Source organism: Camelus bactrianus, chromosome 33 (genome assembly GCF_048773025.1).
Source record: "Camelus bactrianus isolate YW-2024 breed Bactrian camel chromosome 33, ASM4877302v1, whole genome shotgun sequence".
NCBI lineage: Eukaryota > Metazoa > Chordata > Mammalia > Artiodactyla > Camelidae > Camelus > Camelus bactrianus.
Window position 1 is genome coordinate 16,846,597 of NC_133571.1, and position 27,001 is coordinate 16,873,597.

Here is a 27,001-nt window from a genome sequence, read left to right on the forward strand (position 1 = left end):
AAGCCTACAGGTATGGCTGGAATAGACAATGATGAGGCTGAGATACGCAACAAATATGTGTTGGGTACCCCCGGTGTTCCTGGTTCTAAGTTCTGGGTAGAGGACCAGTCGTGAAGAGGGCTAGGGAGGACAGATGGGGTTTAGTAGACCGTGGTCTGATCTGGGTGATACGCAGTCAAGACATGAAGGAACAGTGAGTCACGTGATGGTCAATTAATCCTTTTCCGATTCTGTTTACAAGGGGGAGGGTCTCAGCTCAGAGTTAGTCGATCTTTAATACCTCTCTAACGCTTGTTAATCTCTCGTTTTAAAATTTTTCTTTGCTTTATGGTGGAGGAGGTAACTAGTTTCTTTCCTTTCTTTCACTTTAATGGAGGTACTGGGGATTGAACCCAGGATCTCGTGCATGCTAAGCACACACTCTACCACTGAGCTATGCCCTCCCCACCTGTTAATCTCTCTTTTTAGCTGACAGCTATAGGCCTCAGGCTCAGAACACTCACGGGCAAGAGTGCGTGACTAGAATTTAGTAAGATTGTTTTGTTTCCTGTATTTAAAAAAAATTACTGGATATTTTCTGTTTATGGCAAGTGGCACTAGTTTTCTATTTATGGAAGTCATATCAGATTTGCTCTAAAATGTGTTTGAGTTAAAGTAAATTAGTTATTTTAAAGAAAACACTTAAAGGGGCTGCAGGTGCAGATAAAGCAAAGCTAGCGAGCTGACCTAGAAGTGGCTTGGGGCTGGCGCCTGGGGGCAGTGCCCTGGCCAATGGGAAGCCGTCGTGAGCACTGGGAAGGGGGAGGAGCCAAGGGACTGGTTTGGACCGGGGGTTCCTCGGGCACCAAAGTTAAATGTGTCCTATTGGTTTTGAGGTCCCCGCTTCTAGCATAGCGCTTGCTTAACTTGGGGGCATACCATGCATAACTAATCTGTCTTAAAATCCCAAACTTCCACTTTTTCTTTCTAGTCCTTCCACACCTGTCATCACTCAGTTGCAGAGATGTTTGGAAGGAGCTGGAAACTCTGGCATTACCTGACAGGAGCCTGGGGAGGGACCGGAGTTCCCGTACCCAGGCTAGTGGGCTGGAGAAGGTGCATACCTGGGTCTTCCTCTGCAAACACACCGAGTCCTCCGGACTTGTGCTGTGACGACAATTCCACCCCTCCTGGGACTGTCTCCTTGGACCCTATGGCAGTCAGTCCTTTAGTCTCAGAGAGATGACAGCCGGAGATGGTGGATGCTGATAAGCATTTACTACTGTCACTGTTTCAGCAGTTCTAAGAGACTTTGAGGTTTCTTTTCTTGCTCCTTAAAAAAAAATTATTTTTTCACTAATCATAAGCATTTAAGCATGTCATGTTTTCTGTATTATGACCCTCTTAGCACCTTGGATATGTTGTTTGGACCCTCATTTACACCATGCCTCTCTTTCTGGACGTCCCAAAAGTCAGGAAAGACAGAGACAAGCACTGCCTTGCAGCCCTTTGGCATCAGTTCATTGGTTCCTGCATCCCAGCCATATCCAAGGGAGCTTCAAATACATCACTTAGAGCTCCCCACAACATAGAGCTGGTAGGAGGTTACTGAACAGACACGTTGAGCTTGTGGCCCCCGGGCTGATGACCAAATGATTTTTAATTCCTCAATTCTAACCAGGTAAGATCTTAACCTTAATGATGATTCCTACAAGGCATTATGTCACTAAATATATATTTTAAAAGACAGCTAAAGGCTAGAATAAGTGAGTTGCCTGTGTGTCTGAGCTGCTGTCCAGCCTTCCTTAGGCACGTTCAACAGCACAGCTGTGGTGGAGCAGCTTTGCAGGTGACTTCCCGTCGGTGCAGGATACACAGAGAGCAGCCCAGTTCTGGGGGAGGCCTGAGTCTGTTGACAGACGTTTCTCTTTATCTTGTTTTCACATCGGTTGCAACATGATGTCTCTTCAGAACAAGCGTGGGTGGGGGTTCCTCCTGCCCTGCCCTATGCTAGCTGTTGAAATAGGAGGGTGGTTTAGCACATTGTTTTTCGAGTTAAGATCAGGCCATCAGTAGTTGATGACTCCAGTGGGTCACCGATGGGAGGAATTTGTTGATTGCAAAGGAAAGTCAGCCCAGCTTTTTTAGAGGGGGTACATCAGTCATCCATGCAATAGTCTTTTGAATTTGGAATTGGGGGTTTGGGGGAAGTTTGAAGTTTTGTTTGAGTGCCAAGGGTCATTAGGTAGCTCTCAAAGCATTTAAACCGCATTTTCAAACTCACATAATCAGACACATTTTCAAATCAATTGCCAGGAATCGTGGCAGGTAACTGACCACAAACATTCCAATTGCACCTTGTAATCCACAAAGCACTTTTACATGTATGATTATTCCCATATTACAGATGAGAAAACTGAAGCTCAGAAATAGTAAGACAATTTTGACCAAAAGTCATATGTGTTTTATGGCTAGTGACTGAAGGAACTAAAACGCAAACCCAGGTCCACCGCCCCCGAGTTCTGGGTCCGTTTCCCTTTGCTGTCCTGCCTCATGTTTGATTCTGTCTTCTTGTCCAAGTTGAACTGTCCATTTGCTGCTTCCATGAACAGTGTCTCAATGTCCTGATAGTTGAGGTTTAGGGAGGGCAGGGTGGCCATATAAGATCACTGGGGACTGACTCATTGCATTGCACTGTGGATTCCCAAGTTCACAGCAATTTAGAGCTAGAATTAAGGGAGGAGACCAGTATTTACTGAGAAGGCAGCTGCTGAGCTGGGAGCTTCATGGACCTGTCCCTGTGGGAGAGGGTAGATACTTACCTACCTCCTCCCTTAATCCTTCAGCAGCTTCTTGAGTTGAGGTCTCTCACCCCCATCTGATGAATGAGAGCACTTGAGCTTGCAGATAAAGGAAAACTTGCCCAAAGTTGTGTAACAAGTAAGTGGCAGAGCCTGAATTTGAACTGAGGTTTGTCTGATTCCAAAGCCAGCCCGGCCCCAGCCCACATTCCTTCGATGAGGAGACGAAAGTGGTGGAACATGGGCTATGGCCTCGTGGCTGGGTGGAGCTAGGTATCCTGTGGATCACCCTGGTCGTCTTCTTGTCACAACTGGCAGGCTCATCTCAGAGGGTGGGGATTTCCCCCTGTCTCATCTGATGATGAGAAGTTGTCAGCATGGCAGATGACCTCCCCTCCCCCCAACCCCTCTGGAGTCAGGAAAGCTTTCTGTTACATTGCAGACCAGCCGTTGCATTCTACCTCCTGGTGCTCTTCCAGAATCCTCCATGCCCCTCAGCTAGGCTCTGACAAAAGCTGTTCCCGAGTAACCCCATTTGACTGTTTGATTTGTGCATTTTCTCCCTACTGTGCCCCCAATAGTAGAGAATGGCTTATGGGACTTTAGAAAAATAGGGTAGGTGGCATGAAGCTAAAGCAGAGAAAGAAGACGGACGCACCACACTGTGGAAGCAGCACCCAGAATGTGTGGAGCCCAAATGAAGTGTTAAGTAGGCACCAGGCATAAGGGTACGAGAAACAGGGCCCTGGGGCATCCCGAGTGCCACGTGCAGGGGTCCGCAGTGTCACTGCAAAGGCCAGACCTAAAGCTAGCTTCCAACCCCAGTGTCCCCACACCTCCGCCCTCTCCTCCTTGCAGCCTGTCTCCCGCCCCTTTGGAAATCTCTGCTTCAGCGCTGTCATTTCTTTTAACCTGAAGTTGTGCATGTAAGTGTATCATGCGTGCAAACCCCAGACCAGGATTAGTCCTAAATCTGTTTAGAGACAGGGCCTCAGGGAAGGAGCCACTATTAGGTGCTTGCTCTAAGTAGTCATTTCGTTTCATCCTCACCACACAATGAGGTGGGCTTCAGTCCCAATTTACAGAGATGACCTTGAGGCTTGCAGTGGGTGGGTAATCTGCTCAAGGTTTCCCAGCTGGCAAGCGGCAGAGACTGGATCAGAATCCGGCTTTCTCTCCAGAACCCACCCTCTTTCCACTTACCACACTTCTGATGTAGCAGGGGACCCCCTTCAACATCTCCCAGTGTGGGGAGCATTGTGTGACCCCTGGTCTCAAAGAACTCACCACTCTGGGGGGTCACAGAGCTGGGTGGGGGTCTTGGCCCAGCAGCGCCCTTAACTGTGTGTTCTCTGTGCGCTGCCTCCTCGTCTGTGAAATATCGACATAAATGGTACTATTTAATTTTGAAAATCAGTCGAGGAACTGATAACGGTCGCCCCAGGCGGGCGGTGGAATCGGAGGGAGTGCAGCTGTCAGTGGTTCCCCAGGCAGGAGCCTGGGCACGTGGGCTCGCCAGCCGGCAGGTGTGCGGGATGAGGGGTCAGGCGTGGGTATAAAGGAGGCCGAGCGCGGGGAGGGGCCCTGCGAGGCCGGCAGGAGCCGCAGCAGTCATGCTGCGGGTTGGAGCAGCCCCGCCGTCTGAGGAGAAGTCGGGCCCTGGTGATGAGCTGGGGACCCAGGAGTCCTCCTCTACAGCTTTGGTTTGAGATCCGGTTCCCCAAGGCCCTGAAGGAGGTGCAGGGTCCCCAGCGCTGAGTGGACGGAGGATTTGATGGCAAGAGCTCTGCCCTCTTGCTTGGGGTCCCAACCAGTTACAGACGGTGGGTGCTTTTTTTTTTTCTTTTTCTTTTTAAATCATTCTCCAAGTTTAGGATTATTTGTTAAACTTCATAGTTTAGTGGATAACCTTAACATTTCTTCGCATTTAATGTTTTTTCAACTTCAGTTTTCGTGTGTTTGCCTCATTTGCGGTCGTCATTTACTTCTGATCTTGATGTTAGAGGTTTGGAAAGCAGTTTGGAAGCATATTGCTGACAGGTGAGGGAACGCTTCACTTGGCGTAAACAGCTAAACTACCCCAGACCAGGAACTCTGTGCCGCGGAAACAAACCCTGGGAGATTGAGGGCGCTGAGTGTATGTGTGTGTGTCTCTGTGCGCGCGCATGTGCGTGCGTGCGCGCGCTTAGAGTTCCAGAGACACACTGCTCCACATTTAACCAGAATCATCTTGTTCCATCACAAAAGGAACATTAGTGCCATGGACGATATTTCCTGTTTTATATTAAAAAATTCCCAGCTCCCGGGGGGTTAATCCCACCCAGCCCACAGGCCTTACTCATCTGCATAATTGTGTGATTTTGTTTCATCTGCATTGAATTTCTTGGCCTCTTTGTCCGAGGGTATTAACCAATCTAGTTGTTTCTTGGGAGGATTGAAGGACATTATTGATTTTGGACCAAGAAGAAACAAAAAGACAGTGGGAAACATTCTAATTGGCCTTCTTGTTACGCACTGTAGCCCGAAGTCCCCCAGGGTAATTAACACAAGTGCAAAAAGTTAACTGTTCCTCTTTAAAAGGCAGGGGGAGAAATTAAATAGCGTGGAAATAATAAAATGAAGTCTTATTAACGACAGCGAGGCACTTGTGGTGGCAAGTTCTGCTGGGAACCCCACGGGAGGGGAGCTTTTTCGAGCTGCTTTTTGGGTAATCCTCACAGTTTCCGACATCGCGGGGCTGCCCCTCCTTCTGACGCTCCCCTCAGGGCCCTGAGCCCCACAAAGGCGCAGAGATTTCCCCAGAGCCCCACGGTTGCTTCTGATTCCACCACGGTAGCAATCTGCTGACCAGCCCAGGGCTTCTCTGGAGGAGCTGGGTGTTCGGGGTGGGAGGGGTGGAGGGCTGAGAACGGGACCAATTTCTTTCCTTTCAACATGCCTTTGGAGATGTCCCTTCTCCCTCTCGAAACCTGCCTTGACAACTTGTGCCCACAGCGAGCCCTGTCCCTCCTCTGACCTCCTAGTGCCTGTGTGGCCTTTCTCACAAGGCCTGTCCCGCTGTTTAACTGTTTCCTGTGTCTTAGTCTTGACGCCCAGTGGAGACCACAGTATCAGTGAGGGCAGAAGCTGCGTCACCCTCGGTCCTCACACGTGGCTCGCGATCACCGTAGTGTGTGCCCAACAAAGAGGTGCAAACACCCCTTGAGAAGTGGCGTTTGTTCCTTAAAAAATGAAATTATTTGCTTTAGAAATGAATCCCAGTCCACAGAAACACTTCATCCAAAACCTAATGACATCTGCACATAGAGAGATGAAAGGGTCTAAAATAAAGAGCGGGTGAGAGCGCTGAAGGGAAGACAGAGAAAATCATCACATAAAATACAAAACTCTCTCCCCCGAAGGTGTGAAGACGCCTTCCCTTCCTTATTCGAGATCAGATTGGAGACTTCAGAGAACCCCAAATTGTAGGAGATTCTAGACGCCAAAAATGTGTTTGAGGTTTGGGGGAACAGGGCAAACATTAAGCAGCAGGAAGAACCATCAGGTTTTAACTCGGGAAAGACATATATTTTCCTTACCCTTCTTTGGACCATATTGATGCAATTAAATGAAGGAGTAGGGTGGCTGTCCAACTCACTGCTAATCCTGAAGTTGCTTTCATTCATCACTCATCTGTTCACTTACTCACTCATCCTCGGAGCACATCATGCACTGCCCCAGGACGGCTGAGGCGTCTGGCCTGGTTTTGGAATGTCCTTTCTCCCTCACCCCCCTGCCCCTTCCGCCCCCAAGCTTGGCCCACGGCAGGTACTTAGTACATGGCTGTTGAATTGGGTTGGCTGTAGCCATGCCACATACGTCTTTGAAATTTCTTTACTCTCTTTTTAGTTTTCAAAACAAACATCAAGCATGTGATTCTTATCCTCTTGAAAAACATGGGGAAACCTGCCTGGCTGGGAGTCATAGATTAAGTATTAAAAGCTGAGCAATTTCTTGATTTAAAAAAAAAACTTTAGATTATGTCTGAAAGAAAAACTTTTTTATTTTAATTTTTTTAGTAGACTTTATCCTTTTGGAGCAGTTTCAGGTTCACAATAGAATTGAGCAGAAAATACAGAGTTCCCACATAGCCCTCCCCACCCACATGTATATACTCCCCTACCCTGAACACCCCTCATCAGTGTGGCATATTTGGTACAATCAATGAACCAACATGGGCACATTATTACCAACCGAGGTCCATAGTTTACATTAGGGCTCAGTCTTGGCGTCGTACATTCTATGGGTTTTGACAAATGCATAATGATGTGTAGCCACTATAGTATCACACAGAACAATTTCATTGCCCTAAAAATCCCTTGGGCTCCATCCATTCGTTCCTCCCTCCTTCCCTCTCCCCAAACCCCTGGAAACCATGATCTTTTTATTGTTTCTGTGCGAAACTTTTTAAAACACAGTTTTTAAAGGTTATGCTCCACGTACAGTGATTCCAAATATCAGCTCTGTTGCCCATGTTGTGCAAGACGCCCTTGAACCTGTCTTACACCCAAAGGTCTGTACCTCCTGCTCCCCGACCCTAAAGGGCCCCTCCCTGCTGGTAACCAGTGTTCTCTGTTTCTGTGAGTTTTTTTCTGCTTTTTTGTTGTCATTATTGAATAGAAACTTCAAGAGCTTGAGAGTAAGTGGGGCCATTCGAGACTCCGGGGCCCTTGGCAAACGTGTACAGTATTGTTCACTGTCCTTTGAGTCCCTCATTTTGTGAAGGCAAGCATCCTGGCTCCCAGGACACAGGAAACGACTGACCGACGTGCTAAGAGGAAGAGGACTTGGAGGCCTGTTACTGGCTCAGGGTTGATGGAAAAGTGCCTGTTTCCCGAGTAGAAGAGCAAAGCATTGGCAGGTGTGCTCTGTGGGCCTGGCGTCCTTGGAAGGTGTCCTCCTGGCTTCAGGGCAGTTGTTCCTCCCCATCTCGGTGGATCGGAGGATCTCTTGGCTCGGGGTGTGCCGATGTCCCCTACAAGCCAACAGTCGTGGCCTCAAGAATGACTCACTTGGACTCGGAAACCGGCCTGACTTGCTCGAGGCACCTGTGGCTTACACGTCCGTGGAGACCAAAGCAGAGTTTTGCCAACAGTAGCAAGTGCCTCGTGGGCTCTGTGTGGACTGCACGCTCGGCTTGGGGAGCCCGAAGCCCGCCAGCTGAACGGTCTAATTTGGCCAAATCTGGAGCATCTGAATCATAACCGTCCAGTGTCTTCCTCTGAGAAGTTGGTTGTAAGAAGCTGACAACTTTCAGCTTCGAAAGCACCTGCCGCTCTTCACTTTGGCTGAAGGTTGTCTTGTGAAAGGTCAGGCAGGCTGGTGGGGGTGAGGACGGTTTCCATGGGGACCTGAGCACAGAGGACAGAAGAGGCTTCGGTGGTGGCAGATATGAGAGAATTGCCCCACTCCTAGGCTGGTGCGATATCAGAGAGGCCACATTCCCCAGAACGATGCTGGTCAGATGTCTCCGGAAACAATTGTTTAATTTTTTTTTAATAGAGAACTTTGTCCCAGGGTTTCTTTAAGGGCTATACTTTCTGGAGGTGGCAGTGAGTGGAAGTGGGCCACCCTCTTGTGTTTGCTTTATTTAGGGGGAGAGAAAAAAGGAAACTAAAGTCACTCGGCTGAAATGACCTGTGGTTCAAGAAGGATTTCTGTTAGGGCTTCAAGTCTAGTAACCAACAGAGGGAGGACCTGGTACCAACCTGGCCAAAATGATACGTTTGGCCACATCCCAGCCCCGCCCCCCGGCCCTCCACAGAGAGAAACTGCCCTGAACCCCAGCTGCCAGCCAGACTCATGATTCCCAACGGGAAGTGGTTTGAGGCTGCAGCTGGCTCAACCTGAATCCCTTCCACTGCTGACAAGCAAGCCCAGAGTCCACAATCCACTGTCTGAGAGCCAGTGACCTTCCTCCCCTGCATGCCACGGTGACTTCTCAGAGAACCTGTAGACGTGTGAGGCCTGCTTCCCGAGTCCTAATGAAGAGAGACTGTGTCCAAAGGAGCTACCATCACAGATGTGCTTGGGTGGCCCAGAGGCTTCTTTGCCAATGACCTTGAACCTCACCAACCCAGGAGGGCATCCCCACCACCAACTAACACGTGGGCTCAGTTAACAGGGAAGCTGAGGTGCCTTGTGAGTAGGTGAGTGGAGGAGGAAAACAGCCTCAGGTGGATTTTCCAACCTCCGCATCCTTACCACCCACCTGTATCCCAGGACCTTGTGCCCCACCCTGTGCTCTGCCTAACTCAGTTCCCAGATGCTGATATTCTGTGTGGGAAGCAGCTATTGACCAGCTGGAGTCCTGGGATCCCAGGAACAGCATCAATCACACTGAGGCCTAGACACACATCAGCTGCTGGGGTCTGGACCTCAGGCCACCTGACGCCCTGATGGCTATTCCTCAGGAGTCAAAAAAAGATTTCATTGTGAAGAAAGAAAATAAAACCGTACTCTTATTTGTCAAAACTCTAGTTCTTAATGCCATCCCCAGATTCACATCTAGGGCATGGGACTTGAGAAGTGTGGGTTGTCTGGAAGACTCCATCCATCCCCTTCTGAACAAAGCTGGAAAACATAGATTCTAGACCCCCTCTTCTCAGCAGCATCATTTGGGTGGCCTCCAATCCGAGCACACAAAGGCATTCAGAGGGCTTGTTTGCACATCTGGCCGGCTGTGGGAAAGCCCCTCCCATAGAGGTCTGGAGAAGGCGCTTTGCTGCCAACAGCTTGTGGTATGAAGCACGGTGTACGCTTTGCATTTTACTCCAGTCCCTTGGATACAAGATTCCTCTGGAATGACTGGACCTCATAAGTACAGTAGTTTGTGGATAGCCTTCAGAATAATGAGTTTTAGACTTGTTACTCTCTTGATGTTGGAATCTAAAAAGGAATGGCAGTCTTTTGGAAGACCTATGTGGATGGATGGGTGTAAAAATCTTGGCTAGAAGGAATACCAGGGAGTCACATACATGTACAGAAAGATAATAACTTACACTCTGGTTCATATTCTGAAAAGAGGCTATAAGATGGAGAGTTTCAGCTGCACATCCCTGTAGATTATCTTATGTATACCAAGCAGAAGGCTGCACCTTTCCGAGTAAAAGAAAATGGCTCGTCTTTATGTAAATCCCGCAGGGCTGATGGGCTATGTCTTCAACCATGCCTGTGGTCCCAAACCCTGTTGATGTTGTCACTAGTCCAAAGTGAAATGAGTAAAGTAAACAGAGTACTGGTGGGAAGTTTCCAGACCGTCTTCCTCAGGAAGAAGTGCCCTTTATTCTGAGATTCAACCCTCCCTACTTTCTGGTGTTAAAACATCCTTTCTATTAGGAAATTAATGATGATCATTCGTAGTGGGGATTTTAAAATGCAATTCTTAATTGAGACTATTAAAAGTTTACAACTCTGTGAGATCCACCCCTGCCCCACTGACCCCTGTTTTCAAAATGCGTTTGTCTGTAAAATGCAGAAAACTGATCTTCCCGTCTTCTCGTCAGCTACTGAGCAGATAAGACTGGCCAGCTCCCTGTCCTAAAAGAAGTCCCTACACCCCTCCTCTGCAGGCTGTTCCCGTACAGCTGGCCCTTGACCAACGCGGGGGTTGGGGGGCTGATCCTCTGTGTATAACTTGGAGTTGGTCCTCCCCATCCTCTGATTCAATGAAAGACAGACTGTGTAACACTGTAGTATTTACTACGGAAAAAATCCGCATATAAGTAGGCCCTCGCCGTTCAAGCCCGTGGTTTTCAAGGGTCAACTGTACTTTCTCTCTTACTCGATGGAAAGTCCTAGCCTTTCCCAGCCCCTGTCTTCTCTCCTTGATGCCCTCCTTCCGTATCTCTTCTCAGTGGAACCATCTAGATGCCCCTTGCGAGGGAGCTGATTTGCCTCTTCCCCATCTGGGCTGCCCGGGCGCCTTGCTGTGTTCGGTTATAGCCCTTACTCACCAGCATAAAAGATAGTTTTTTGAATGAGCCTCTCACTAAGCTGTGAGGTCCCTGGCAGCTTATCTTTTTCTTTATCTTTTTTTTTTTTTTTTTTTTTTGGTCATTGCTAAGCACAATGCCTGATAACTATATAGTTGTTGAATGAATAAGCTTCCTCAATACCAGGTTACAGTTAAAGTCTGTTGTCTCTTTTGTCTCCCCCAAAAGAAGTAAACGGCTCAACTCCTCTGTAGTTTTCCTTGTGATGCATAAGTACGATGATGACTCTCTCCTGACATCATCATCATAACTCAGAGACACGCTGGGCTGGGAATCTGGACACCTGGGCGCTAGCTCTGACTCTGTCCCAAGTCTCCCTGTGGAGACCCCGTGTCCTGTCTGGAAAGGAAAGGGGCTGAGCGCGGTTATCTCAAAAGTTCTCATCACCCTCAGCATCCTGTGGAAGAGCAGGTGGGAGGGAGGGGCCTCAGGCGTGAGACGCAGGGCTACTCTCCAGAAAGTGTCACTAAATCATTTCAAACTTTATTTTAGTTTGACATTTAGTAACCTTTGTGTTCATTCATTCTTCCGATTTATTGCCAAATGGACAGTGCCTTTCACTTGTATCTTTCGAAAGGCCCAGTGGGTTTTGGAATCAGAGCATCTCCAAGTTTGAGGTTGTTTTGGGTTCTGGCTCCGTGCTCTAGGGGACGTGTGATGTGGACAAGTCCCCATCCTGGACTTGAGGTTTTCTCATGAGCAGATGTGTATAATAATGCCTCTGTCGCAGTTGCCAAGGGAACGAAATGGGAAAGTGTATGTAATGCATCTTGTGTGGTGCTGGGCGTTCACGTGTTCGGCCCTTGGTCCTTTCCGCTCCCCTGCCCTTCATGCAGGGAGCTTTGCAGCATCCCAAGACCCAGCCAGCGCCCACAGGAGAACGCCATCTGTGCTTGCCACCCCTCAGCTTCCCTTCCCCCTCCCCACCTTTTATGTCTACTTTGTAAAAAGAGGGCTGCTTGTACAAGAGGCTTCAGACAGAGAGGGCAACACCAGCATCCATCCCACAAGAAGAACTGAGGAATGATGGGGTTCCGGGAGTGAAGTTTTCAGGGGAGAACAGGGGTTTCATCACTTACAGGTCAGCCCCAGTAGAAGCCAACCAAGGGTGCTGTCTAAGTGAGCTTTAACTCAGTAAGTCAGAATGAGAAGAGGAACACGTGTGGGTGCCGGAGGGCTTACCGAGTCAGTGTCTGTGTGTCCTGCTGCTTTGATCCCGTGTTAAAGACGGTGAAAACAACTTCAGCAGCTCATGGTTAACTCTGTCCAGGTGTGGGCCTCCGACCAGCATGCATCCAGCTCTGCCAGCATTCTCAGTGGGCTTTTGCAAAAGGGATGAATTTGAGTCCCCGCCCAGCTCTTCTCCCGGAGACCTGGAAGAGATTATCGCAAGTTCTCAGAAGCTAGAGCTCAAAGCCATTTCTTTTTTGTTTGCTTGTGGTCATTCATTCGCTCATTCAGCAGCCTGGGATTGAAAGGGCATTCTCAGTCATGGATTTAAGATGATGGATAATAAATGACCCAGCCTGGCCTTGCAGGTCCCCACAACAAGAGGAAGGTGAGACCAGCAGAAGCCAAGGTAGAAGATTTAGGTAAATGCAGTTGAGGAAAGGCATCTGGGAGTGGGAGGAAGAGCAAGGGAGGGGGTGGGCGGGGGAGACGGCGGGGACCCTGCTGTTGGCAAGCTTAGTACAGGCCAGGCGTGGTGCTGTCCTTTGTGTGTATTTTTTCTCTCTGCGTCACCACCACCTGCTGGGCAGGCCCAGCCTCCTCGCAGAGACTTTTAGTAGCACACTTGCTGTTCCTCATCTGGAAAGTGGTGGAGCCAGAGGTGAAATCCTCGTCTGGCTGGTTGTAGGGTCCCCAAGCTCGGCATCCAGAGGCGTGTCGTCTTGAGCTGCAGTGAATTGGTAGCCGAATCTGACGCTGCCAAGAGTGGGACAGGAAAGGTGCCAAAGCAGAAGTGGCCGTGGGGCCGCAGGTGGCCCCAGAAGGGTACCCTGGGGAGAGCTGGTGGGACACAGAGAGGCTGCGCTGTGCACCACTTCCCTAGGGCCTGTGTGCCCTCACTCCCCGGGGAGCGGAAGCCCAGGTGGAGGCGTTGGGGAGTGGGGGGCCCGGGGAGGTGCTGGAGAAGTCAGGGGAACAGTGTAGGGCTCCTCTTGGGTTTTCTGGGACAATCTGAACTTGCAAATCATGCCTTTCCCTAGCAGGCCATAGATGAGGCATGGGTCTTGGCACTTGCTTTAGAAAACAAGGTCCCCAGGAGAGTCACTGGGCTAGGAACTTGGCCAGTGGGGGTGGCTGTGGCAGTCGCTTGAGGACTGCTGGAAGCAAGATTCATGGAAAGAGAAGTCTGAGCACTGCTGACTCGGGCTCCATGTCCAGGCAGGACCCCCTAGGCCAGGTTTCCCAAAGGGAGCCCCGTCCTCACTCTTCAAAATCTCTGGCAAGGAAGCTTCTCAGCTTTGCAATTCCAGGCTCCAAAAATCTCTGGGGCAGACTTTTATTTTTGTAGGGGGGAGGGACCCCATCCTCAGTCCAAGCCCTGGAATTCCTTATATTCTTAATGCTCTAGTGCTGGGGGAAAAGAGAGGAGAGGAAATTGGATCCTATTCAAAAATCCATCTCCTTCCGTCCTTTTTCCTCACCTCACTCTCCAGCGAGGTGGGTCCCTCCCCCTAGGCATCAATGACAAGATGGTCCCCTGTGAGTCCCAGGCAGGCTCACAGGACACGGGCAGGAAGGAGCCCAGCTCAGGCCAGGACGTAGAACTAGGGAGCAGGTCTGAGTTGTCAGCAAAGAAAGCTGGGCCCTGGCAACCCGCAAGTGCCTTGTAAGGCCACCTCTCGGGGATACATCAGCCTGGGGCTCTTTTTTTTCCTTTATTGAATATAGTCAGTACACGATGTTGTGTTAGTCTCTGGTGTACAGTGTGGTGATTCAGCTATACACACTATATATATTCTTTCTCATATTCTTTTTCATTATAGGTTATTACAAGATACTGATATAGTTTCCTGGGCTACACAGTAGGACCTTATTATTTAACTATTTTATATATACTACTTATTTCTGCAAATCCCAAACGCCCAATTTATACCCCATGCCCCCCACCTCGGTAACTGTAAGTTTGTTTTCTGTGTCTGTGGGTCTGTCTCCGTTTTGGAAACTGCCTGGGACTCTCTTGAGCCCATCCCTCGGGCACGTCGGCCTGACCTTGACCTCTGTGCCACCTCTCTGTGCCCACCAGGCACAGACGCCTGTGGGAAAGGAGGCAAGTTTTCCCGACAGAACTGAGGTCCTGTGTTCAAGTTCAGGCAAATCTCCTGCTTGCCTTGAGCCTTTCTTCTTCCACATCTAAGATGGGGATATGGATCCTGTCCCCCACATCCACACTCCCGCCCCCGACAGGGATACTGTGAGGACGAGTGGGTCAAAGCAAAGAATCTTAAGGCCAGAAATCACCCCAGGGCTCCCTTTGCCCGTCGTCCACCAAGTCCTCTGCGTTACAGACCCCTGGCCCACAAAGGATGTGCCCGGGCGCGGAGACCCCCGCCCACCTTGGGGGAAGAGCCCGCAGCTTCCCCCTTGGGTGAAAACCAAGTTGGAAGTTGTTGTGCCAGCTTTTTTTTTTTTTTTTTTTTTTTTTTTTGCTGCACTGCTGTTCATCAAATAATTCAGGCCATTCAGGGGGGAAAAATACTTCTCTCAAAATGAGGGAGTGATTTGCAGCATCTGTTACTTCCTTTTTAATTGAATCTGTTCCTCTCAGATACGAGGAGCAAGTGCCAAAGTCAGCAGTAGAATTCAGCTGTGTACATTTTCAAGGCGCTGGAAGATAAATTGATGTGCGCTGTGCGGATGCAGACAGGGCAGAAACCAGATGGCCGTGTTGTCCTCAAGGTCCTCTCGAGGGCAGCGGCTGGTCTGAAGCTCTGGGGTGAGGAGTGGGAGGTCAGTTAACTTTTTCTTAAGGAGCTGCCTTGGTGGACACATGCCCAGGGTGGGCTTGCAAGCTTCCTCCAGAGGACGGGGGAGGGGGCAGGTCACACAAGACGGGCTTTCTCAGCAGCCCAAACGGACCCAGAGGTCCTTCCAACCTGCTCCCGAGTGATGATTCGGCACAGCTAGTGTCCAGTGGACTTAGTATCTTGCATTTCCCAGCCTTGTTGAGAACCAGGAGGGCTCCCAAGGGAGGCTATGGAATTTCCTTCCCCAGAAAGTGCCCGGACTAGAAGAGTTAAAGTGCTGGGAGGCAAGGGGAGGGGTCAGTGGGCTTTGCAGATGCCTTCCAACCAGTGATGTGAAACACGCTCAGACACACACATATACACACGTACACACACACACGCACGCACGCACAACCCGGAACCAGATAAAGCTCTAATGGCCTCAAGTACAGCTTCTTTTTTTCTTTTTCTTCAAGCTTTGCAGTGCTATTTATTTTTAAAACTCATGTTCATGTATTGTATTGGTTGAAAATTTAAATTTAAAAGTGAAGGCAGCATCTCTGATTAAAGAGGGCAGCTAAAAGAACACTCCAGTGCTGTACCGCTGCCCTCCAGGAAGCTGAAGACCTTCAGCAACACCTGTTTCCTTCAAGTAGCATTAGAATCTCTTGCCAGGTGCTTTGATAAATACACACATGCTGTCACTTTGTCATTGCTGCTCTGACTCTGTCTTCCTCCATGTCGTCAGAACTCGACTTCACATCTATTCGCTTTGTCAAAAATTGCCTAAAACTGGCGCATTCTATTTTAAGGCTGTGACCATGATTTGATTTTATTTTTATTGAAGCGTGGTTGACTTACAATGTTATGTTCGTTTCTGGTGTAAGTGCAGTGTCTGAAAGACAGTCGTTTCTGGGGAAAATTGGGGATTTTGCTCTAGGATGGGTGAGTGGGCGATGGTGGCACAGGGATGTCAGAGCTGAGCCCCAGAAAGGTGTCTGGATGTTCATCCTTCTCTAAAATGCCTTCTTTCTGACCCTTCATAACCAGAATTTGGAGACTTGGATGACCCAACCTCTCAGCCTTTTTGTGCTGTGAGACTTGACAAAGTGGTTTGGTGTCAGTGGTGCCCATTTCAGGCTTGGCATCAGGCACTCATTTCAAGTTGGGAGTCAGAGTAGGGATGTGACCGTCTTTTGGCTACACGGAGCCACATGATGAAAGCAGGCCTTGGCGTGGGAAGTAAGCAGCTTGGTGCTGGGCCCACCTCGTGGAATGAGACGAATGTACATACTGCTTGGACAAGAGGAAGGTGCTGGAGTTGTACCGGGGAAGGTAAAGATGTGTAGATGTGAAAGCCCTTGGGGGGGGGGGGCAGATCCCAGGGAAATGGAAGGAGCATCTTAGCTTTAGCCTCTGGGGAGTGTATGTTACTTGTCCGAGGCGCTAAGCTTCTTGGTAGCAAGTGTAAATGAACTATAGACGACTTGCATTTTTCTGAGAACCATGCCCAGATTCTTGGTAAGCATTTTTTAGAGAATCAGAGTGTTTTATTTGGGGGACTGCAATGCTTATTTATTCCAGTCTTTCCCAAATCTGGCTACACGTCACGCTCACCTGGGGTGCTTAACGGAGGTGTTCAGAGCGCGCCTCTGCAGGTTCTGATGCCCTGGGTCCCCGTGAGCCCCAGGCCCGGGAAGCTGTATTTTGACTGGTGATCCAGATGTGCGGTCAGCTCGGTGGCCTAGTCCCAGGCAGCCTTCCATATCAGAAACCACCCCTGGCTAATTTAACAGAAGATTTTATATAGCTCATGGAACTGGCCTGGAACCTAGATGACCAGGTTCTGAAAACAGGAACCTAGGACATTGCTACCGGGCACTGGTCACCACCTCTGTACTAAGGGTCACGCCTTTAAGTTTCCAGGTCCTTAACGGGAGCAGTTGATTGGCTAAGTCCAAGTCATCTGCCTGGAAGCCACCCAGCGGGAACTTGAAAGAGGGAACATCCGTCTCATCAGCTTCTTTAGGGGGCTCCTCTCTCACCCCTATTGGGATGCCCCCTAAATAAGGGTGCTCAGATACCAGACAGCCAGACCATCAGTGCTCCCTGCAAATTCCCTCTACAGGATTGCCACCAGGTGTTCATTAAGACTGTGCTTGGAACCCTCCCCCGTCCCCTGTGGTTGGGGAGCTCTCCACCTTACAGGGCAGTGCATTCTGTCTCTGCACATATTTGATGGTTAGGAAGTTCTTCACAGATCTTCCTCCCTATAATTGCTACCCATTAGCCCTCAGGTTCCAATCTTTCCCCATATCCCAGCTACACATATTTATGGGACATGTAAGGAAAATCTTCTACTTTCACTCTAAAATCTGAAGCAACTGAGAGGCAGACCCCTTCCTCCAGGAATCTGGTCCAGAGACAGCACGATAAAAAGCAGAAAGCAGGACTGAACTCAGTCCTGGCTCTGACTCCTGGCCGTGCTCTATGACTTTGGACAAACTACTCACAACCCTCTGTTTTTCCATCCGTAAAACCGGAGATACTAAAGGTGGTGAGGATTAGGCTCAAATGCTTTGCAGATGTGTGTCCTCCGTCTAACTGCGCTCACAGGGAAGCAAGACCAGCTCACGGTGGGCAGGCGGGGGCGGGGGATGGTGGTTAAGAGCAGAGAGGGGCAAGCAGACCTGAGACCGAGCCCAGGTCCCACTCGCTGCCTGCAAAGCCTTGTATACGTTATTTATCTTCTCCTCTGCTCATCTGTAAAGTGGGTATGATAACAGTGGCTACAGCAGAGTTGTCCTGGAGATGAAATGAGATCAATGTCAAAGGCTTACATGGTGCTGGGGATGTAAATAACCCTCAGGAAGTGCTGTTTCTCGTTAGTATTGATTGGCAGCTGGGGGTGTGACTCCTCGCTCTGGAGGCACTTTGCATCGCTGCCACTGGGAGAGGCGGCTGCCTCTGTCAGGAGAGTTGTAGCCCTGCTGTCAGTGTCCATGCGGAATGAGATCAGGCACATGCGGTTTTATGGTGCCTCCGGAGAGACCCTCCAGAAAGCTTCTGAATCATGGCCACCTGTGACTGGTGTCACTTCCGCTGAGCTCTCATCTTTTGAGACCATCTTCCCCCGTCTGTCACCAGAAGGGACCCTGCAGATCTTCCTGGAGAAACGCTGATCAGAAAGTCCACAATGATAATTGCTACCTCTCTCCTCTTTCTGCCCTCCCCACCCTGTCTGTTTCTGTCCCCAACTCCTTCAAAGCACTCACAGAGACACACAACCCTTTTTTTTCCTCTCGCTCTTTCAAAACAGCGAATAATTTAAAAAACCCAAGTCCAAACATCCAGCAGAAGTTTATGCTTGAGTCTCAGAACACAACATATGGCTTCCAAGCCATTGCCAGGTTCTGCAAACCACAAAGAGAGCGAAATCTTCAGCCACCACCGTGGTCCCCCAGCTCTGAGATCATTTGTGGCAGAGCCAGCACCCCTCCCTTAAAGACTAGGGGTCATGGAGTTCAGCCCCTTGAATTTTAGTCATCATTACATTTTCCGCTCCTTTGAAAACGTTCCAAGAACGGCGGAAATTCAAATGCTTTTCTTGCCTCTTTGGTGCACCGTTACTCACCGTTCTGCATTGGGTTCAGAGGCGCTGGGGACCACGGAGAGAGGATCTGGAGGTGGCAGAAAAGCTGTGAGGTGGTGGCAGCAGGTTGGGGCTGGTGAGAACCCCAAGAGGAAGGGGAATCTTGAGATGTGCGTGGGAGCTGTGATGGCCCACACAGGGGATCTCTGTCCACCCTGAGGCTTGGACCATAGAGACCCCCTTTCATCTTCTGAGGCCTTCACCTGGGAACCCCCACTGGGGCCTTTCTGTCTTGGCTGCTCTTGACAGAGGTTTGGGCTATAGGCATGCACTCTCGCCACTGGGCAGATAACACAACTACGGTGTGGCCTGCTTACATAAAATTCCTGTCTGTGAAGTCCAGTTTTCCAAATTTTGGGGCATCAGACCAGGCTGAGGAGAGCTGGTTAGCCAGAGGGGAAATAGAAGGAAAATCCTCCCCTTGCCTCCCAGTGGAAGACTCCCAGCAAGGCGGCTCCAACCTCCTAGTCTGTAGGTCACAGAGGGAGTCACGTCAATTACAGCCTCACTCCCCCTCCCCCATCCTGCCCAGGTAGTGACACAGATCCAGCCCGACTTTCCCAGAGCACAGCTGAGGCCACAGTGTGACGAGCTGGGTGAGATGTGACCAGCCTCTCAGGATCCAGACCACTCTTAGAACCAGTCCAATCTCATGGGATTCCCTCAAGGCCACCTCTCAGCCGGGGCCTGGCTGCCTTCATGTGGCAAGGACCTCTGTCCCCTAGATCCCATAGATCCCAGAACAATCTTCCAATCTAGCCAGACTCCCTGGAGTCTCAGCAGAAGAGAGCAAGGCCCAGAGACAGAAGGTTCTCTTGTCGTCTCCCCTCCAAGATCCACCTCCCCAATCCTCATTGCCTGTCTGGGAAGGGCTATGCCCTGGGCCGACAATGGGAGTGTTGGGTACCCCCATCACCCCTAGAAAAGTGATCCTATTCGTAGTCCCACGGGATAATCCCATCTGGAGCTGAAGGACCTGGAGCAGCATAAGAGATGTCCTAGCAGAGCTGAGGTGGGGTGCGGATGGGGTGTCCTCTCCCCGACCTGGGCCACCTGGATCCTGTGGGCTCCACCACGAGCATCAGGCGTGGCTGTGGCTACAGATCAGTGGACGGAGAAGCACAGCAGACCGCAGAGGTGCTCGTCAATGTCCGCCGCCCTCTTGGGGAGCTGCGGGCGTGGTGGCTATAATTAGCTTCTCTAGCACTCAGTGTTCACAGAGGGGGAGCCCAGCCCTCGGACAGCGTACATTTTCCACTGCTGCGCCCATGATGTCACCGCAGGTGCATTCTGGCTGACCCCGCGCTTCTCATTCTCCAGGAACTGCCGTGATGTTGGTGGCAGTTGTGTGAGTCTGAGAAGTCACAGGGGGCCTGGTCAACCACCAGCAAATGATTTCCTGTTCCCTTCCCTGCTACCCCCAACGGCCCGGCCTCCGTGACACCAGGCCAGCACTTGCCTGGTGAGAATGAATTCAGCTGTAAGTGGGTTATCTCACCCAAGCCTTACACACCCCAAGAAAGTAGACGTGTGTGTATCGAGTCAGACGTGTAAAGTTCAAGTCAGCAGAGCTGCTTTCTGTTCCAAAGCCACCTGACACACAGCCCTAGTGCCTTGGGGTCCTGGCGGGGCCCTGAGACGCTAGGACATGGCACTGTTTTGTGCTGGGCGGGCTTGTGAGAGGAGTGACGCTGTGGAGTCCGACGGCCTGGGGTTTGAATTTCAGCTCTGCCACCTTCGGCCGTGTGACCTTGGGCAGGTTATTTACCCTTTGAGCGCCAGCTTCCGGACCTGTAAAATGGGGTAGCAACTTGCCTCATAGGATTGCACAAGAATTAAGTCCGATGTCTGTAAAAGCAAATAATGGAGGCTCCTTAGACACTCAATAATAGTACTTTTTGTATGAATAGTAATAGAATGGAATAAAGAATCTCTTTGGCGCTAATAAGGGGCTAATAGGGCAGAGGGTAAAAGTGAACTCGTGGAGTATGTGTCTTCTGTGGAGGGAAAGATAAGGTTCCATGTTAGGATTTAGGTCAATTTGCAGTAGAAAGAGGATTGGTTCCACCTTATCTTGCTCCTCCAGTATGATAACAAATCCTCTGACTGACTTGCACGATTGCAATTAAAAATAATAATTCTTGAGCATTTTCCATGTGTCGTTGTTCTAAGAGTCTTACATGTAATAATTATCTTAATCTTCATTACAAGCCAAGGTGGTGGGTATTATTACAATTGTCCATTTTACAGATGGATTAGCTGACACACTGAGGTTTGAAAGTAACTGCCCAAGACCAGACATCTAACAGTTGGGAGAGCCAGAAAGTCATTTCCCCTCTGTGAGCTTCATTTTTCTCATCCGAGGTTAGGTTTAGATATTCACTAATGTCCAAAATTCTATGTCTGTGCTCAATTTACCTGGGAAACTTTCTGGAGTATGTAGGAATTTGAGGATTACTTTAGTGATGGGAGTGATGGAAAAGAAACCATTTAGGAAGCTTTCAATGACCTGAAACTCCTTAAATGTATTACATTTTCTCCTGCCTCCTTTTTCACATCTCTTTCCTTGTCTTTCCTCTTTTTTCTCCTTAAAATGAGTCTCTGAGAGGGAAAGACCTGTAGAACATATACATCATTAGCCCCTCAGATCCAAGCACCTATCCCATCATACAAGTCGAGGAGCGTCTGAAGTTGTTAAGAACGCAAATCCTCAGACTTGTCATCACAAGGAGAAGATTTTTTTTCTATTTCTTCAGTGTTTTATCCATATGAATGGTCCCTAAACCTATCGTGGTTGTCATTTCCTGATGCGTGTAAGTCAAATTATTATGCTGTGCACCTTAAACTTCTACCGTGCTGTGTGTCGCTTATAGCTCAATAAAAGTGGAAGAGGGGGGAAGAGAGCCTCTCTGCTCAGAGATCTTAACAGTCAAGCTTAACATCTTGAGAGCTCATTGCAGCTGTTTCTCTTGCAAAACTTAAAGCATTAAAAACAGATGCATTAAGAATAGAACTTCTCGAAGAGTTATCTGCACTGGCTGTTCCTACTTCCTTTCCTCCTCTTGGCTCCTAAACTGACTCTAGCCAGGCTTCTGGTCCATGGCCTTGGCATCACCATGTCCAGTCAGTTCTCCATCCTTCTTGTGCCCATCAGCGGCATTTGATCCAGGCGACCCCTCCTGCCTCCCTTGACAATTCCAGCTGCCAGGAGTCTCTTCTCTTGGTCCCCTTACCGCATTAGCTGCTTCTGCTCTGACTCCTTTGCAGGCTCCTCATGTCCTCACCTCTAGATGCTGAAGGGCCCCGGGCTGAAACACAGACTGCTTCTCTTTTCTGTCCATCAGACTCCTGGCTTTCAGTTTCACCCATATGCTGACAATCTGTATACTTACACTCCCAGCCCAGTCTCCTCTCCTGTTTTCCAGACTCCGTATTCGACGTCTCCTTAGGATGTCAGATGAGCATCCCAACCATATCTCCTCCTACAGGGTTTTTTCCCCTCCAGGTGTGGTAACTTCATTCTTCCAGATGTTCAAGCCCAACGCCTTGGAGTCATCCTCAACACCTCACTCTCATCTTCAATCAGTCAGCAGATCTGTCAGCTTCACTGCCCCCGTACTCACCAAATCTCTCTCATCTCTTATTTGTGTTACTGCAGTTGCCTCCAAACTGATTTCTCTGTTTATACTTTTGCTTTCCTACAGTCTCTCCTCATCAGTGTGACCCAGGATCCTTTTACAGTGTGGGATGGATTATAACCTCCACTGCTCAGAACGGCCCAGTGTTTTCCCCATCATGGTCCAAGTGAGATCTAAAACCTTCAAGTCCCTGCCTGGTGTGTTCCCCTGCCACCTCTTGGAGTCTTACCTCCTGCCACTCTCCTCCCTGCCCTTTCAACCAAAGCCACCGAGCTACTCACCCACCTTCCTTAAATACACGAACCATGATGCTGCCCTCAGGCCTTTGTACTTGCTGCTCCCTCTGCCAGAAATTCTCTTCACAGAGATGTCCACATGGTTCCCCTCCCTCCCCGGTTCATTTATGATCTCATCTGACCACCCTATATAAAACAGGACTGCCTTCCCATCTTTCCTTGCTTTTATTCTTTTCTAAAATCCTTATCATAAGATGCACATATTTATTTGTTTATTATCTGTTCTCTCCCTGAGAATATAAACAGCATGAGGGTGAAGATTTTTGTATGTTTTGTTCACCACCATATCCCCAAGGCCAGAACAATGCCTGGCACATGGCAGATGTTTCATTACCATTTGCTGAGAGAATAAATGACAATAGATGAGTTTCAACAACAGATTCTGAACAACCAGCCCAGCTCTTTACAGAATTCTGTTCACTTAGAGAGACTTTCCCACCGTTGAGGGTAGGAGTTGGGACATGGTGGTTGGGACGGCCACTAGACCTTTTCTGCCCTAAATACTTTTTCCATTGGATGGTTCTTACCATCTCAAGGTTGCAGCTCTAGCTCCAAGCTTGCCTAAGGATATTTGTCAGGATGAACTTGACTAAGAATTCAGTGATTCTCAAAATGTTTTCCCTGAAAAGATCACTGTTGGAACACCATCCCTTTAAAAGTCCTGCATCCAGACTGCCTGTTCTGCAGACATTCTCAGATGCATTATTTAAAGTTATTTCCAGGGGTGCGTGGGTGGGAGGTGGGAGTGACATTTGTTACTTAGTGGTTTCGAAAAGCCTTCCAGGATCTCCTTCCTTTTTACCCCCAAAAGAATTTGCTCACTTTTAACCCTTCTTTAGTGTCACCTAGCATAACCTCTTCGACCTCACAGCTCATCCGCAGACTTCTTCGTGCGCTTCATCTGCCCTTCCATCTCTCGGCGGGTGAAATTCAGAGATGCGCCGTTCCTTCTTCTGGGATGGCCCTTAGGAGAATGAGACTTCTTTTTCTTGGGGAGGCAGGGAGTGATATTCACAGAGGATACTTTTTGTTGAGTGAACCCGTTGCACAGACGTTTAACTCCTCAGAGGATGTTCCGTATTCGTGGGACCACACATGAGTCATAAAACTCCTAAGGAATAAAAACCTTGCATTGTGTTTGCGTGGTTTTCCATCACGCTCTGCAAGCCTTCACATCTGTTACTTCATTTGACTCTCACGAAGCTTCCTGTAGCAGACAAGTTGTATCCACATTTTACGGATGAATATAGAGGCACCGCCAGGGGAGGGCCGCACTTCAGACTGCTCTTGGGTGATGGCCCAGGCGTCTCAGGCCCTGTGCCCTCCCACTTCCTGGCCTTTGGCGTTTGGCCCCTTCAGTGTTGTTAGGAGTCCCTCCCGCCCTCCCCTGCCTTCCTGGAGGGCTGCCCTCCTCATGCTCATCGGGACCCAAACTCTGATTCAGTAGAAAGTTGGGCTTCTCTGGACATCCATTGGGAAGTCACATCCCTTGGAAACCCTCCATCCGTAGGGCAGGCTACTCTAGGGAGTACCACTGAAGCACAACTCTCAGACTGGCATTTCTTTGACCACAGAATTACAGCAATGGCCACTTCTGTACAGCACTTTAGAATTACAACTGTGCTTCCTTCAGAAGCACCCAGGGAGCTTTTGAAAATACACGTTCCTGGACCCCTCCTCTAGAAATTCTAATTCAGTAGGTTGAAGAAGGACCCAGAAATCTTTAATTAAAAAAAAAAAATTTCCCTGGCACTTCTGACAATTAAGCAGGCTCGGAAACCACTGTTTAGGTTACAAAGCCCTTTTGTTTATAGTATTTCATTTGTTCCTCATAACACACGAGGAAGCTGTTAACCTCTTCTGCAGATGTGGCTCAAATACAGTAAATAACTTGCTCCACATTCCTGAGCGAGGGAACGGCAGAGCCAAGCCTCCAGCTTAAGGTCTTTGTCTCCGAACCTGGTCCTCTTTCCACTACACCTTCCCTTGGAGGTTCCTTGGCCGGTCACTCAGCTGCCCCGAGCCCTGGGTTCCCTCATACCCTCACTGCTCAGCAACAGTCTCACTCACTAGGTCCAACTGTTCTTCCCTGAAAGCAGCTCTGAGCAGGTTTCTGAAGGCAGCGGAAATCCAGGCCCTGGCGGAACCTCTTCAGACCATCCTTCTGTGTCAGTTACCTGGGCACAGCAGGCACCCAGGGTGGACAGGTCCAGCTGCATCCTGGAGGGGTGCAGCCACCGCCCCGTGAGCAGCGCAGGGGCCCCAAACCCGCCTTCATGCCTGAGCCCATCTTTCAGCCCAGTTCCGAGAAGGAATTCTGGAGAGCACAGGCAGAAACCACTGACTGCTGGCATGGAGAGTTGGTGGTAAATCTTTCCTCTTTCCATGTGCGCTGTGTTTGGAGCTAGATCATCACGAAGAAACCTCAGAATCTCAAGTTTCATTTTAATGGAAAGGATGCAGGGGGGCTCTGGGGGCGGGTATGGGAAACTTTGAGTGGACTTCCTGGTGTTTGGGGACTAGGAGATGTCAACGTGTGGAGGTCGCTGGAGGGCAGGGCTCCTTTCGTCCAGCCGGCCCCATGCAGGGGGTGCATCATCCTGCAGTGGAAATGCTCGCGTTGACTTTGGAGGGCGTTCTCCTCGGCCCCGACCCGCCATGTGCTGGCTGTCCTTGGGATTTCAGAAATCAGAATCTGGAGGGCCTTTGCCTGAGGGATAAGGGCTTGATCTCTAGTTATTTCATTTATTCACTTATTATGGGCGTCATTACATCATGATTAAAAGCATGGGCTCTGGAGGCAGACGACCTGGATTCAAAATCTGGCTGTGCCACATAGTAGCCACTAGCCTTGTAATTATGTCTTGGTGCCTGTTTCCTCATCTGTAAGATGATGGCAATGCTGGTACCCACTCCCTAGGGTTGTGGTGAGGATCGGTGAGTTACGTGTGGAGTGCTTAGAAGGGAGCCAGGGACGCAGAAGGGGCCGCCTACAGCTCAACAAATACCAAGTTGTGAGTCTACCCCTGTGATGTAAAGGAGGCCAGCCCTGGACCCCGCCTTGTAGGAGTTCATGGTTTACTGGGAGGTGGACACCAAAGCAGAGCATTGTGACGTCAAGTGGGAGGACTGCAGTAGAGGAACATCCAGAGTGTGGTGGGGGCACAGCCAGCGGGCTGCTGTGCACCATCGGGGGCGGCGAGGCTGAGCTGGAGGCGGCTTCCTGGCAGAGCTAGCAGCATTTGATCTTAAAGGGTCAGTAGGAATCCTCCAGACGGAGAAAGGGGACTGGCATTCCAGGTGGAGGCAGCAGTGTGAGCAGGGCCACGGAGGCATGGACATTCTGACACATGCCGGAAATTATGTCAAGTGGAGAATGTGATGCATCAAAAGGAGGTGGAGGGGAGGCAGAGGGCGCTGTCGCAGGAACTGTAAATGCTGAGGGATTTGAACTTCACCCGAAGGAAGGGCACTTGGGGGGTCACTGGGGCTGTTTGAGTAACATGCTTAAGTTGGTGTTTTAATAAAATCATTCCGGTTGTTGTGAGAAGCATAGAACGATAAAGGGAACAAACCAACTGGCTGACCTGAGTGTCTCACTCTCAAGTGCGAGTGTAGGTCATTCACCCATCGCCAACTGTGGCCAGCAGGCAAGGGCTTGGAGAATTTGGTGCCCATTCTGCCCGTGACTTTCAGGGTGACCTTGAGAAGGGCCCCTCAGTGCCCGGGCTCCCAATTCCTCTGTAGTTCAATGAGGATTGCATACGCCGTCTCCCTACCTCACCTTTAGATAACAGAGGAGCAGCGTGTTGTTCTGTTCCTCCAAAATATGGCTTCAGAAGGAAGACTGTGGGGCCAGCATTTGTTTCATCTCCCTATAGGATGCATTTGCATTTAATGTTGTTATTTAATAGGTAGCATTCTCATGATACAGAAAGTAACATAATAGAAAAAGCAGTACACTACAGGTCTTGCTCCTACCCCCACGTCCATCCACCCTCTTGCCGCCGTCCCTCCACAAGAAGCCACTCTCACCAGTTTTCTTGGGTATCCTTCCAGCCTTTACTTATGCAAATGAAAGCTAATGCAAATTTAGATTCTCACTGTACCCCCTTTCTTATGTAAGCGTGGACACTTTTAGAACACGTATCATTTTCTTCTTCAGGCAGTGTATCAACAAGCTCTTTGAAAAATAAAAACCGTGCTCCTCAAGGGATTTCTCACTGGCCCAGTTATTCCTTCCCGAACGGGATAAAGGAGGGTAGAGACTTTGCTGTGACTTTGTCTCCCTGTTCTGGAAAATAGGGCCAGTCTTCTGTCCCCCCCTGACTCCCGTGGGGGAAAGTCATAAGTAATTTCACGTTCATAAATCACTTTGCGCTTTCTGGTGGAAGGGATTCACACAGTGGGACTTGTTTTGATGATTTCTCAGTGAAATACTTTCCTCTCATTCACTGGTACCAGGACTTTTTCTTTCTTTTCTTTCTTGACTGCTAATTGTTGGGAGCTTTTTTCTCCCCTCCAGCTTTTCCTCTTAAAGCTTCTGAGCCTTAATTGGCAGCCCCAGTCTCTGCTGGGGCCATGTGGGTCTGATTTGAAGCCGCATCCTGCTGGAGATGCCTGCCTGCACACATGTGGCTTCAAGTGCT

At 49.5% G+C, this 27,001-nt stretch overlaps 1 protein-coding gene across 4 annotated transcripts in view; it reads left to right on the plus strand.

Annotated features, from left to right (window-relative positions):
- The window catches only part of UBASH3B (ubiquitin associated and SH3 domain containing B), a 131,279-nt gene that overhangs the window by 30,951 nt on the left and 73,327 nt on the right, over positions 1-27,001 (plus strand). The window contains exon 1 of one of the 4 annotated variants that reach the window (XM_074357099.1): positions 4,313-4,603. The exons of the other annotated variants lie outside the window; for them this stretch is intronic. Coding sequence (XP_074213200.1) covers positions 4,555-4,603 — 49 coding nt within the window. The 5' untranslated portion in view covers positions 4,313-4,554. Of the gene's footprint in view, positions 1-4,312; positions 4,604-27,001 lie in introns of those variants that run through there. 4 annotated transcript variants of the gene reach the window in all.